The sequence below is a fragment of the Halichoerus grypus genome, chromosome 6 (assembly GCF_964656455.1).
Source record: "Halichoerus grypus chromosome 6, mHalGry1.hap1.1, whole genome shotgun sequence".
In the NCBI taxonomy this organism is placed as follows: Eukaryota; Metazoa; Chordata; class Mammalia; order Carnivora; family Phocidae; genus Halichoerus; species Halichoerus grypus.
The window spans coordinates 60,373,901-60,389,342 of record NC_135717.1 but is presented as its reverse complement, the minus strand read 5'-3'; the positions used below and the strand labels follow the sequence as shown (position 1 = coordinate 60,389,342).

Sequence of the window (15,442 nt, the reverse complement as noted above, 5' to 3'; positions counted from 1 at the left end):
TACAAATAAACTTTTTAATAAAAGATCAGCAGACTACGCAATCTCTCTACATATTCAAATTTTTATTATCAGCAAAAGCTTAAAGGAAAGAAAAAGACAATTTTTCCCCCTCATTTATTCCTAGGGGGCAAAAAAAAATGGGGGGAAGAGGCATTTATTGTATACTTTACTAATATATTTATCTCCAACAGTTTTTAACATTTATATTTCTCAAAATATTTATGTTCAAGTTAAAAACACAAAATAAAAACCTAGAACACAGGGCTAATGGACTGTAAAGTTAGCTGAGTTATTCTGTTCTCCATAAAATAAGGTTACCATATAAAATACAGCATGTCCAGTTAATTTTTAATTTTAGTTAAACAACAGGTTATTTTTTCAGTATAAATATATCCCATGCATTTATTTGGGACATACTTACACTGAAAAATAATTTGTTGTTAAACTGAAATTCAAAATTAAATGGGCATCTTGTTAGAGTAGCCTTACCAAAAGATATGTAAGCTTAGTAAAATTCTACTTGAAACTTCAAGCTTTATAATAAATGCATTAATAATTAAACATTATTTACTGAGAACTATTTATATTCCCTACAAATTACCCAGTACTTGTTTACTTACTAAGAATATATGCTTTAACTATTTTAGTGTTTAATTAGGACAGGTAAATGGTAACAATTCATTAAAAAGAAAGACTGTTCTATAGAGCAGAAAGGAAAACTCCAGCTTTTATTGTTTTTTCTCCCCAAACTTAAACTTTATTCCACATCTATTTAAACATTAAAATTACAGTTCAGCTTTGGAAGCACATGTCATAACATAAAAGGTCCCAGAAACATTTTAACAAGGAACACTAGTCTTCGAAGTAATCTTACTACAGCAACTAATCATAAAATAATCTCCAATGATCCATCAGTTATAAATAAAAAATAAGTTCTTTTACAAAACTTAACTGCTATTGATCATCGCAAGAACAATTATTTTAACTAAAACATCATAATTAATACCTTGCTGGAAAGGACTAGCTGCTGACACAGTCGTTCCTGGATTTCTTCCACCAGGCTTTCTTCCCCTTTGACCTGAGCTGTGAGCTGAAGATTTCTTCCCTTTGCCCTCTGACCCTCTAGCCTCTGAAACATCTTTTCCACTAGTTGTGTGCGCAGAGACTTCTTGGAAGTTTGCATTTGTAAATCGAGCTGCAGTATCCTCCAAGCGCTTCAATGATCCAGAAATAGAGTTGCTGCTAGTGCTCGTATAAGTCTAACATTTTCATTGAGAAAGGAAGTTGAAAAATAATTGATTAGATTTTGGCTGGGGGGGGGGCATATTAATAATTTGACTTGTAAGAAAAACATACAAAAGTTTCAGTTATAAAAGTGAGTCTGCCTAAGAAAATCATGTAAAAACAATTATCTGAGTCTACTGCAAATACCTTTAAATTGCAGCAATTAGTAAAAGTACATATTAGTCATAGTTACTCAGCAACACACAGTAAGTAATAATGAAGGAACTTGTTTCTCAAGCAACATCATTTTCAACAAGAAAAAACTACTTCCTAGTCATGAAATTAAAATCAGCTTTAATGTTCAGCACAAAGGCAACAATGAGAGAGAAATAAGGTGCTACAAATCATTAGAGGACTATATCCATGAGATTATAAGCACAGGTCAGAGCAAGAATTTTTAAAATTCAGGTGAAGTCTGCTTTTCAAAACAGAAAAGATTAAACCCTTTAAAATAGAAATCAGTCTCTTCCAAGTATTAAGATGAAAGAACAGTTATACTTTGCAGTTTAAGATTTTTAAAAATTAGAAGTATTATTATCCCCTATGGATTCTCAGTCATCCCCCTGATCCAGATATGTTAGGGAAAAATGCAAAATAAAGATCTGTTTAAACAATTAGTTTCCAGTTTTTAATAATCATTTTAAGACAAAGTATATGCAAATAATGGTAAATTAAACAACTATGAAAATGTGTTCTAACAGATGGACATTAATCAACACGCTTCAAAATAAAAGGCTTATAAGGTCCATTGGGTCAGGGATTTTTGTTGCCACTGTTTAAGTTCACTAAATGCCTGAAAGACAAACAGCCCTGAACTTCTGTTGAATAAATAAATGAGTATTTTTCTGATACATCTATCTAAAATCTCTGATGTAATACAAATAAAAAATCTGAAAATAAAACTGAAATTTCCCACACATAACCACCACTCAATATAAACCATCAGATAAAGGTGGAAAATGAGAAAGGAATGATAAAATCAGGTTTCAAAATGGTTGGCATTTTTAGCAAAATCAATGTTCAAAATGAGAAATGAAAGACTTCAAACGTTTTGAAAACCAAATACTCGTTACTACTACTTTTCTGCTACTTGCCCTCCATACCATCCTCCCCCCACATCATCTCACTGCCAGATTTTAATCATTAAATACAAAAGACATTATCTCATAAAAAACACATTACTATTCTCATAAGCGAGGGTCCGCAAAAGAGAACAAAGTTCTCAAATTAAGTTTTAGGAGAAAGCCAATCATGTTTAAGCTGATTAAACTTTGTGGATTACTTTAGAAACATGAACCTTTTCCATGCTGGGCAGGTCACTTTGGAAACCACACCACTTTACTTTTCAAATATATTCCTTTCTAATAACTCGAGTTGATCCTGAGGCTCTTCACCCCACTCATATACAAGCCTAGTGAAGTTTGAAAGTCATCTAGAGGCGCGCCTGGGTGGAGCAGTTGGTTAAGCACTCAACTCTTGGTTTTGGCTCAGGTCTTGAGATCAAGCCCCGTGTTGGGTTCCATGTTCAGCAGGGAGTCAGCTTGAGATGCTCTCTCCCTCTCACGTGTGCGCACACTCTATCTCCCTCTCTCTAAAACAAACAAATAAATCTTTAAAATAAATAAATAAATAAATAAAAGTCATCTAAAGAGAACACAGTGATGTTCTTCATTCAGGTACTTTGTCCATATATCAAACAAGCAAAGAAGAAAAAACTAGGTGGAGAACCAAACACAGAAATATACTATCCATTTCTACATACCAATCTAAATTGGGGTTGGTCAATTTTCCCATTCATTTAATAGAATGTCCCTGCTTATCCCTGAAGTATAAGTATGTCCATAAATCCAAGGAAAATATGGCATATGGAAGAAAAGGTATTACAAAGAAAGGAATGAATGAAAATTAAGCAAATTTCAGTGACTAAAGTTGTATTAAGACAAGGCAATAGCATTTTAGTTTTTAAAAACTTAGACATCTTCTAACTTGAAAAGATATCAGAGATTTCTTAACAAGAAAAAATAAAGCTTTAGTTGAAGATTCTAACAGTTCTTTTTAAAAAATTACACCTAACAACAAGGGAAAAAAGTCTATATGGTTTTACTCAAAGAGAGACCTCCAACCTTAACTCCACCTTTGTAAGTTAATTTAAGAATTTAAGAGTATCTGTTCCATAATACGCTGTTTAAATTATATGGAACTGGGGTGCCTGGGTGGCTCAGTTGGTTGAGCGGCTGCCTTCGGCTCGGGTCATGATCCCAGGGGCCTGGGATCAAGGCCCACGTCGGGCTCCCTGCTCAGCGGGGAGCCTGCTTCTCCCTCTCCCTCTGCCTGCCGCTCTGCCTACTTGTGCTCTCTCTTTATCTCTCTGTCAAATAAATAAATAAAATCTTAAAAATAAATAAAAATTTTAAAATAAATAAATAAATAAATTATATGGAACTGTGGAATTCCATTACAAACACACAATTCAGTCAAAATCAAGAGGTGGAAAAAGAAGTAAAAGGAGAGGGTATTGGGGAGGAGTTGAAAGAGACACAATGAATGCCATAAATCTGTTCTTTCCTCAGTTTCACAACCTAAATAACTCTCATAGTATGAGCATCTCACTGCTCTGAGAGCAATTCTAGTGCTTAAAAATATACATTTTCCATGTAAATTAACCCATAAAATACAAACTAACTACTTCATTTGGTACTTGACTGATGAGTTGTTTTTTTTTTTCCCTTTCCACTAGAGATAAAATGGCGTATTGGCCATATTGAGAGTCTCTGAGAAAATGAACATCTACTTTGGTTTTATATAGTGATTTACAGGCAACTTAATGAATCTTTTAAAACAAATATCTAGAATATGTATGATTTTTGTTTTGTGGCTAGCTACAATTATTAGTCCTTAGGTAAGACGCAATGCCAATATACCTACTAAATAACATTCACTGGAGCAAAAAATACACCCAACTTCAAAATATTTTAAATCAGACTCAGAATTCAAAATGACTCTATAATAGGCTAACCAAGAAATAGATTTTTTTCAAAAGTATGGCTGCCTTAGATTATTCTACAAAGCTCTGTAATCCACATTCAGGAGAAAGAGGCAGAGGGAAGAGAAACAACCAACAGCTCTATCTTCCACCAGCATGATGAAATATAATAATGCTGGCTAAATATTTTTTAATTATGTAGTATTCAAGTGTCTCATAAAAGCCACAAATTTTTTACTTAGCCAACTCTCAAAAATGAAGCACAGAAGGAATGAAGACTTAATTTAAAAGGGAGTTTGGGGAGGGGGGATCAGTGAGCTGTGGGACAATGTTAAGCGGCCTAATTTACATGTTATTGCAATACCCAAAGGAAAGTAGGATGGAAAAAAATATATAAGAAACGAGCAGAAAAAAATTACAAAATTTGATGAAAAACAATAAACCTACCAATCAACTAACCCCAAGCACAAGAAACATGAAGAAAAATCCATGAATACACATCACAATCAAACTGCTTACATTAAAAACCAACAATAAAGAGAAAATGATACAAGCAGTCAGGGAGTTAAAAGATACAAACGAAAACAGATTTCTCATGGAAACAATGCAAGTTAGAAAACAAGAAGACAGGGGCGCCTGGGTGGCTCAGTTGGTTAAGCGACTGCCTTCGGCTCAGGTCATGATCCCAGGGTCCTGGGCTCGAGCCCCACATCGGGCTCCCTGCTCGGCAGGAAGCCTGCTTCTCCCTCTGCCACTCCCCCTGTTTGTGTTCCCTCTCTCTCTATCTCTCTCTCAATTAAATAAATAAAATCTTTAAAAAGAAAAAAAAGAAAAGAAAACAAGAAGACAAAGAGAAACAAACTATTAACCTAGAATTCTATACTGAGCTAAAATATCTTTCAAAAGCAAAGGCAAAATATAGTTGACCTGTAAACAACACCAGTTTGAACTGTATGGCTCCATTTATACACAGCTTTTTTCAATAAATGCAGAACAGCACTGTAAATGTATTTTCTTTTCCTTATGATTTTCTTAACGTTTTTTCTCTAGCTTATTTTATTGTAAGAACACAGTATATAGGGGCGCCTGGGTGGCTCAGTCGTTAAGCGTCTGTCTTCGGCTCGGGTCGTGATCCCAGGGTCCTGGGATCGAGCCCCGCATTGGGCTCCCTGCTCAGCGGGAAGCCTGCTTCTCCCTCTCCCACTCCCCCTGCTTGTGTTCCTGCTGTCGCTATCTCTCTCTCTGTCAAATAAATAAAATCTTTAAAAAAAAAAAAAAGAACACAGTATATAATACATATAACATGCAAAATATGTGTTAACTATGTTATCAGTAAAACTTCCGGTCAACAGTAGGCTCTTAGAAGGTTTTTGTTTTTTTTAAGATTTTATTTATTTATTTGACAGAGAGAGAGAGAGAGGGAACACAAGCAGGGGGAGTGGGAAAGGGAGAAACAGGCTTCCCGCCAGGCAGGGAGCCCGATGCAGGGCTCAATCCCAGGACCCTGGGATCATGACCTGAGCCTAAGGCAGATGCTTAACGACTGAGCCACCCATGTGCCCCAGAAGTTAAGTTTTTGGTGAGTCAAAAGTTATATACAGATTCTTTTACTGTGCAGTGGTCCTAACCCCCACATTCTTCAAAGGTCAACTATAATTGCCATTCAGATAAAAAAGCTAAAAGAACTAACCACCAGTAAAGCAATAATAGATAAATGCTGAAGGTTGTCTTTTAAGTAGAAGAAAAACAACAAAGGAAATGTGGATCTAAACAAATCAGGAACATTAGAAACAGTAATTACATGGGTAAATATAAAGGACATTTTAATTATTTAATCTATTTATAAGATAATTGATGGCTTAGACCAAATTAGTAACAATTGCAAGGTTTATAAAATATGTTAAAATATGACAAAAATAGCACAAACCCCAAAAAGGTAGTATTGCAAGTATGTAAACTGCTGAATTGTATACTCTTATATAATATGTGAAATGGCATAATACCATTTGAAGGCAGACACTGATAAATTAAAAGATATGTATGCCATAAACCCCAAAGCAATCAATAAAATAACATAGAATTATTACTATTCAGCTACAATGGAATCATAAAATATATTCAATGAAAAAGAGAAAAAAAGATTAAATAGGCAAGAAAAAAGGATTAGCAAATGATTTAAATGCAACAATTATCAATCATATTATATGTAAATTAACTAAACACCCCAGTGAAAGGCAGAGATTGAAATACTGCAAAAAGAAACTCAAGACTATATGCTGCCAAAAGAAACCCATTTTAAATATAAAGACACAAAGATTAAAAGTATGAGTGTGGGAAAGAAAGTATCAATCTAACACTAATTAAAACAAAGCTGAATTCACAATATTAGTATCAGACAAAATAAATTTCAAAACAAGGAATATGGCCAGGATAGAGAAACCTATTAATCAAGAGGATATCAAAATCTAAAACACTTTTACACCTAATAAGAGACCTTCAAAATAAAACTGATAGAATAGATAAAATTGGGAAAATTGGGAAATCCATAACTACAGTAAGAGATCTAAATCCTCTTCTCAATAACTGAACAAGTACACAGGAAAATACATATATATATATATATATATATATAAGCATACAGAGACTTTAACAGTATAAATCAACTTAACTTACATTTACAGAATAACTCTGTATAATAGGAGCAGAGTGAATACACGTTCTTTTCAGAGGTACACAGAAAATTAAACAAGATAATCCATGTTCTGTGTCACTTTTTTTAAACTTTTTTTTTTTAAGATTTTATTCATTTATTTATTTGAGAGAGAGAGAGAGCACATGAGAGGGGGTAGGGTCAGAGGGAGAAGCAGACTCCCTGCCGAGCAGGGAGCCCAATGCGGGACTCGATCCCGGGACTCCAGGATCATGACCTGAGCCGAAGGCAGTCACTTAAGCAACTGAGCCACCCGGGCACCCCTGTGTCACTTTTTTTAAATCTCAGAAAACTTAAAAGAAATTATATAACACAAAGATATTAAATTAGAAATCAGTGACAAGAAGATATATGAAAAGTCCCCAATGTTTCAAAAGTAAGTAACACACTTCTAAGTAACCCCTGGATCAAAGAGAAATCAAAAGGAAACCACAAGGTATTTGTTCAACTAAATAAAAACAAAAATACAATGTATCAAAATTCAGAAGTGGTGCTTAGAACGAAGTGTGTAGCATTAAATGCCTATGTTAACACTTCTGGGACTCTGGTCCAGCATGTAGAAAACTTACAGAAGAGATGAGAAGGGATGAGGGAGGGAAGGGGTGGGAAGGGGACAAGAAAATAGAGATGCAAAATTTGAAGCAAGAATGACTACGAATGTCCCAAATTAGTGTCAGAAACTATACCACAAATGCAGGAAGCTCTGAGAATACCAAATAAGACAAATGTCCCCCAAAAAAACAAACAAACAAAAAAACCAAGGCATATCATATTCAAACTGCACAAAATCAAAAATATAAGAAAAAATTCTGAAAGAAGCTGGAAGGGAAAAAAGCCTTAGCCATGAAGTAGGAAAGATAAGAATTACATCTGACTTCTCAAAAATAATGCAAGCAAGAAGAGAGTGATGTGAAGTATTTAAAGTTTTGAGAGGACGGAAAAAAAGAACTAGCATTCTATACACTGCAAAATTATCCTTCAAAAGTGAAAAACAAAGACTCTCAGATAAATAAAAATTGAGGGAATTTGTTGCCAATAGGCCTACCTTGCAAGAAATGTGAAAAGAAGTTCTTCAGAGAGTAGGAAATGATAACAGGTCAGAAACATGGATTTGCATAAAGAAGAGTATCAGAGAATGAATCCAATGAAGGTAAAATAAAAACTTTGACTTTTTCTTTTTTTAAAATTTTTTTTTTTTTTAAGATTTTATTTATTTGCGAGAGAGAGAATGAGAGACAGAGAGCATGAGAGGGAGGAGGGTCAGAGGGAGAAGCAGACTCCCTGCTGAGCAGGGAGCCCGATGTGGGACTTGATCCCGAGACTCCAGGATCATGACCTGAGCTGAAGGCAGTTGCTTAACCAACTGAGCCACCCAGGCGCCCTTGACTTTTTCTTATATTTAATCTAACAATGTTCAAAATGGTAGCAACAATATATTTGATTATATAGTCTTATGCATATATATGCTTATATATGCTTCTGTATAAGTGAAATGAATGACAGCATTGACAGAAAAGATGGGAGGGAGGAATTAGGATTATTTTCTCATTGTAAGGTACTTGTACTATTGTGAAGTGGGATAATATTATTTGAAAGTAAACTTGGATTAGCTATAAATATATACTGCACAAAGTAGGGCAACTATGAAAAAAAGTAAAATTGAGATGTCAGAGAAAATGGAATCATAAAAGAAAAACCTCAATTAAAACCCTTAGAGAGAGCGTCGCCTCTCCCCTTCCACCCACCGCCAGGCACCCCCCAGAAGTTGTACTTGCTATGCTGCTTTCCCTCTCCCACAATACCTTGTGCTCTTCCCTTTCCAGCTAGAGCCTGGCAGAACGGCTCCTGCAACGGGTGACGAGAAGAAGGGCCATTTCGCCATCAGCGAGGTAGTGACCACAGAACACACCATCAACATTCATAAGCACATCCAGAGAGTGGGTTTCAAGAAGCTTGCCCCTCATGCACTCAAAGAGATCCAGAAATTTGCCATGAAGGGGATGGGAACTCCAGAGGTGCGCACTGACACCAGGCTCAACAAAGCTGTCTGAGCCAAAGGAATGAGGAATGTTCCATAATGTATCTGTGTGCAGTTGTCCGGCAAATATAATGAGGATGAAGATTCATCAAACAAGCTCCACACGTTGGTTACCTATGTACCAGTCACCACTTTCAAAAATCTACAGACAGGGGCACCTGGATGGCTCAGTCGTTAAGCGTCTGCCTTCGGCTCAGGTCATGATCCCAGGGTCCTGGGGTCAAGCCCCACTTTGGGCTCCCTGCTCGGCGGGAAGCCTGCTTCTCCCTCTCCCACTCCTCCTGCTTGTGTTCCCTCTCTCGCTGTGTCTCTGTCAAATAAATAAATAAAATCTTTAAAAAAAAAACTACAGACAGTTAATGTGGATGAGAACTAATGACTGATTGTCAAAGTATAAAACTGAAAACAAAACAAAACAAAAACAAAAAACCCAAGAAGTAGAAAACATTTGGAAGACAAAAACAGGAACAAAGATAAAGAGCAACAAATAGAAAAGAGAAACAAATTTGGTAGATATTAACCTCACTGTATCAATAAAGCAAGGAAAGTTTTCAGGAATAAGGAGTGACACTGCGTAATGATAAAGATGTCAATACTGCAACTTCTTGACAGAACAATCCTTAATGTGTATGTGCCTAACACCAGAAGATCAAAATACATGAGGCAAAAACTGATAGAACTGCAAGGAGAAACAGATGAATCCACTCTTAGAGATGCAGGTTTTAACACTCTTCTTTCAGAAATGGATATATCCCCCAGGCAGAAAATCAGTGAGGACATAACTGAAGTAAACACCACCATTAATCAACTGGATATAAATGATATCTATAGACTACTTTATTCAATATCAGCACAATATATATTCTCCTGAAGCTCTCATGAAACATTCATCAAGATACACTACACTTGGGGCCATAAACGCACTTCAACAAATCTTAAAGTACAGAGATCATATAATTGTGCTCTCAGACCAAAATGAAATTAAACTAGAAATCAATTAACAGAAAGACAGCTAGAAAATCCCAGAATGCCTAGATTAAACAACATACTTTTACATAACACAAGTCAAAGAAAGCTCAAGAGAAATATTATTAACTAAAATATTATTAACTAAATGACAATGAAAATACAACCTAAAATTTGTGGGGTGCAGCAAAAGCATTGCTTAGAGTGCTTATTAGAGATGTAGTAAATCTATCTATTAGAAAAGAAGAAAGAAAAAAACAAAAAAAAAAAAAAAAAGAAAAGAAGAAAGACCTTAAATCAATACTCTAAGCTTCCTCTTTAGGAAATAAAAACAAATTAACTCAAAATAAAAAGAAATAATGAAAACTAAAGCAGAAATCAAAGAAATTAAAGCAGGAAATCAATAGAAAAAAAAAAAAAAATCAACAGATCCAAAAGCTGGTTCTTTGAAAAGATGGATAAAATTGATAAACCTCTGGCTAGTACAATTAGAAAAGTGAGACAAAACACAAATTGCTAATATCAGAAATCAAAGAGGGGACATAACTATATATCCCACAGACATTAAAAGGATCATCAAGGAATATTATCAACAACTCCAAGACCACAAATTTGATAACCTAGAGGAAATGGATGCACCCTTGAAAGATACAAGCCCAACTCACACAAGAAGAATTAGACAATGTGAATAGGCTTATATCTATTTAAAAATTGAGGGGGGGGTGGCGCCTGGGTGGCACAGTCGGTTGAGCATCTGACTATTGGTTTCAGCTCAGATTGTGATCTCAGGGTCATGGGGTTGAGCCCCATGTCAGGCCCTGAGCTGAGTGCGGAGTCTGCTTGGGTTTCTCTCTCCCTCTCCCTCTGCTCCACCCAACTCCATATGCACACTCTCTCTCAAATCAATCAATCAATCAATCTTTAAAAGAAATTTGAGGGGAGCCTGGCTGACTCCTGAACATGTGACTCTTGATCTCCGGGTTGGAAGTTCAAGCCCCAGGCTGGGTGTAGAGATTACTTAAAAATAAAATCTTAAAAAAAGAAACTGAATCAATCATTAATAATCCCTCAAAACAGAAAGCACCAGGCCCAGATGGGTTCACTGGTAAATTCTACCACACATTTAAGGAAGAAATTATACCAATTTTCTACAATCTTGTTCAGAAGATATAAGCTGAGGGAATACCTCCTACTTCATGACAGGAGGCCAATATTACTCTAATACCAAAACAAAGATTAGAAGGAAGAAAACAACAGAACATCTCTCAAGAAATAGATGAAATCATCTATAAAATATTAGCAAATGAAATCCAACAATCTATAAGAAAAATTATACACCACAACCAAGTGGGATTTATCCCAGGAATGCAAGGCTGGGTCAACATTCAAAAATCAATTAATGTAATCCATCATATCAACAAGATAAAGAAGAAAAATCATATGTCATATCAATAGTTACAAAAAAAGCATTTGGGGGGGCGCCTGGGTGGCTCAGTCGGTTAAATGGCTGCCTTCAGCTCAGGCCATGATCCCAGGGTCCTGGGAGCGAGCCCCGCATCGGGCTCCTTGCTCAGCAGAGAGCCTGCTTCTCCCTCTCCCTCTGGCTGCCTCTCTGCCTACTTGTGCTCTCTATCTCTCTGTCAAATAAATAAAATCTTTAAAACAAAACAAAACAAAACAAAAAAAGCATTTGGAGTGCCTAAGTGACTCAGTCGGTTCAGTGTCCAATTCTGGTTTCAGCTCAGGTCATGATCTCAGTTGGGTTCTGCACTCAGGATGGAGTCTGCCTGGGATTCTCTCTCTCCCTCTCCTTCTGCCCCTAGCCCCACCGGCACTCTCCCACTCTCAATAAATTAATTAAATCCTTAAAAAAAAAAAAAAAGCATTTAACAAAGTATAACACCCATTCAAAATAAAAACTCTCAGAAAACTAGGAATAAAAGGGGAACTTCCTCAACTTGATAAAGAATATATATAAAAAGCTAACATCATGCTTAATGGTGAGAAACTAGGTTTCCCACTAATATCAGGAACAAAGCAAGGATGACTCCTCTCTCACCACTGCATTTCAACATCATTCTGGAAGTCCTAGTTTATATAAAAAGACAAGAAAAGGAAATAAAATATACACTGCCTGGGAAGAAGGAAATGAAAGTGTCTTTTTTCAGAGAGGACATGATTGTCTACATAGAAAATCCAAAATTACTGACCAAAAACCTCCTGGAACTAGTAAGTGATTATGTAAAAACTGCAGAACAAAAGGTTAATATAAAAAAGAAAAACTGGGGCGTCTGGGTGGCTCAGTCAGTTAAGCGTCCAACTCTTGATTTCGGCTCAGGTCATGATCTCAGGGTTGTGAGATCAAGCCCCATGTCAGGCTGGACATGGAGCCTGCTTAAGAATCTCTCTCTTTCCTTCTCCCAATGTTGCCCTCTGCCTTGAAAGAAAAAAGAAAAGAAAAGAGAAAAGAAAAATTGCTTTCATATATACTAACAGGGAACAAGTGGAATTTTAAATTAAAAACACAATACCATTCACAATACCACCTCCAAAAATTAAATAAAGTTTAAATCTAATAGAATATGTATAAGGTTAAGGTCTATATGAGAAAAACAACAAAACTTCTATGAACAAAATCAAAGAACTAAATAAATGAAGATATATCCCAACTTCAGAGCAAAACTTAATATTGTCAAGATGTCAGTTCCTCCCAACTTGATCTGCAGATTCAATACAATCTCTTTTTTTCTCTAAAGATTTATTTATTTGCGAGAGGGAGAGCGCATGCGTGTGTGTGCTCCTGCCCACAAGCAGCGGGGAGGGGCAGAGGAAGAGAGAATCCTGAAGCCTACTCCCTATGCGTGGCTCAATCCTGGGACCGGAGCCAAAATCAAGAGTTGGCCACTCAACTGACTAAGCCACCCAGGCATCCCGAGATTCAATACAATTTCAATCAAAATTCCAGCAAATTATTTGTGGATATGGACAAACTGATTCTAAAGCATATATATGAAAAAGCAAAAGAATAGCCAACACAAGGTCAAGAATGTTTAAGTACGGACATTACTCGATTTCAGACTTCCTTAAAGCTACAGTAATGTAAATAGTGTAGTGCTGTTGAAAAAATTAACAGATCAATGGAACTGATAAGAGAGTTCAGAAACAGACCCACATAAATACGATCAATTGATTTTTTAAAAAGATTCATTTATTTATTTTAGAGAGAAAGAGCAGCAGCGGGAGGGACAGAGGGAAAGAGAATCCTGATGCAGACTTCCCCGCTGAGCGAGGAGCCCAATGCAGGGGCTCAATCCCAGAACCCTGAGATCATGACCTGAGCTGATACCAAGAGTTGGCCACTTAACTGACTGAACCACCCAGCTCAGGATTTTTAACAAAGGTGCAAAAGCAATATAATGGAACTAAGACAGGCTTTTCAATAAAGAGTGCCAGAACTGAATATCCATATGCAAAAAATGAATCTAGACACAGAGTTTATTTACAGCCTTCACAAAAATTAACTAAAAATGTATCACAGATCTAAAGGTAAAACACAAACTATAAATCTCCTAGAACACAGGAGAAAATAAGCATAATCTTGGGTTTGGCAATGACTTTTCAGATATAACACCAAAGGTACAATCCATGAAAGAAAGAATTGGTACTCTGGACTTAATTAAAATTAAAAACTTCTGCTCTGCAAAAGACATAGTCAAGAAAAGGAAAAGATAAGCCACAGGCTGTTAGAAAATATCTGGAAAAGACATATCTGACATTTTGCACAAAAACTATGACAAATAATACTAACATTGGTATGGAGCCACAAAATACCCCAAATAGCCAAAGCAATCTTAAAAAAAGAAGAAGAAAGCTGGAATATCACAATTCTAGATCTCAATATCTACTACAAAGCTGTTGTAATCAAAACACTATGGTACTGGTACAAAAACAGACACACATATCAATAGAACTGAAAAGAGAACACAGAAATAAACCCATGCCTCCATGGTCAATTAATCTATGACAAAGGGGAAAAGACAGTGGCTTCAATAAATGGTGCTGAAGGGGCACCTGGGTGCCTCAGTTGGTTAAGCATCTGCCTTAGGCTCAGGTCAAGAACCCAGGGTGGTCCAGGGATCGAGCCCCTAGGCTCCCTGCTCAGTGGGGAGTCTGCTTCTCCCTCTCCCTCTGCCCCTCCCCTGCTCGTGCTGGCATGCACTCTCTCTCTCTCAAATAAATAAAATCTAAATAAATTAGTTAATAAATGAATGGTGCTGAAACTGGATGGCTACATTCAAAAGGATGAAACTGGACCACTTTCTTACACCATACACAAAAATAAACTCAATATGTTAAAGACCTAAATGTGAGACCTAAAACCAGAAAATTCCTAGAAGAAAACATAGGCCATAGAAACATTTTTCTGGATATGTCTCCTCAGGCAAGGAAAATAAAAGCAAAAATAAACTATTGGGGCTACATCATAATAAAAAGCTTTCGCAAATAAAAGGAAATCATTTACAAAACATAAAGGTAACCTATTGCATAAGAGTGTCTCTGTCAATGATATATTTGACAAGGGGTTAATATCCAAAATATATAAAGAAGTTATTCAACTCAACACCAAAAAAAAAAAGTGATTGAAAAATGGACAGAAGATCTGAATAAACATTTTTCCAAAGAAGACATACAGATGGCCAACAGACACATGAAAAGATGCGAAACGTCACTAATCATCAGGGAAATATGCAAATCAAAAACAATGAGATATCACCTCACACCTATCAGAATGGCTAGAATCAAAAGGACAAGAAATAACAAGTGTTGGCAAAGATGTGGAGAAGAAGGAATCTTTGTGCACTGTTGGTGGGAATGTAAATTGTTATAACCACAGCGGAAAACAGTACAGAAGTTCCTCGAAAAATTGAAAACAGAATTCAGAAGACAACTAAATTACCTTTTTATTTACATAAAGTTTTCTATTCCTCAAAAGAAAATTAAAAATAGAAATGCCACATGATCCAATAATTCCACTACTGGGTATCTGGTACCCAAAGAAAACAAAAATGCTAATTCAAAAAGATACATGCACATCCTATGCTTATACCAGCTTTATTTACAAGAGCCAAGATATGGAAGCAACCCAAGTGGCCACTGATACATGAATAAAGAAGATGTGGTATATATACATATATGGAATAGGAAGGAATACACACTGGAATATTATGCAGCCATATAAAAGAATGAGAACTTGCCATTTGCAACAGCATAGATGAACCTACAGGATATTATTACGCTAAGTGAAATAAGTCAGACAAAGACAAATACCTATGATTTCCTTATGTGTCGAATCTAAAAAATAAATGAATAAGCAAGCAAAAAGCAGAATTAGACCTATAAATACAGAGAACAAACTGATGGCTGCCAAAAAGGAGGGACATGGGGGATAAGCAAAATGGGT

The 15,442-nt window shown here is 36.0% G+C and overlaps 1 protein-coding gene across 13 annotated transcripts in view; it reads right to left on the bottom strand.

Annotated features, from left to right (window-relative positions):
* Positions 1-15,442, bottom strand: part of MLLT10 (MLLT10 histone lysine methyltransferase DOT1L cofactor) — a 224,957-nt gene that overhangs the window by 67,059 nt on the left and 142,456 nt on the right. For all 13 annotated transcript variants that reach the window (XM_078075209.1, XM_078075205.1, XM_078075208.1 and 10 more), the window contains one exon: positions 1,007-1,259. In XM_078075209.1, the coding sequence (XP_077931335.1) occupies positions 1,007-1,259 (253 nt within the window). The remainder of the gene's footprint in view (positions 1-1,006; positions 1,260-15,442) is intronic.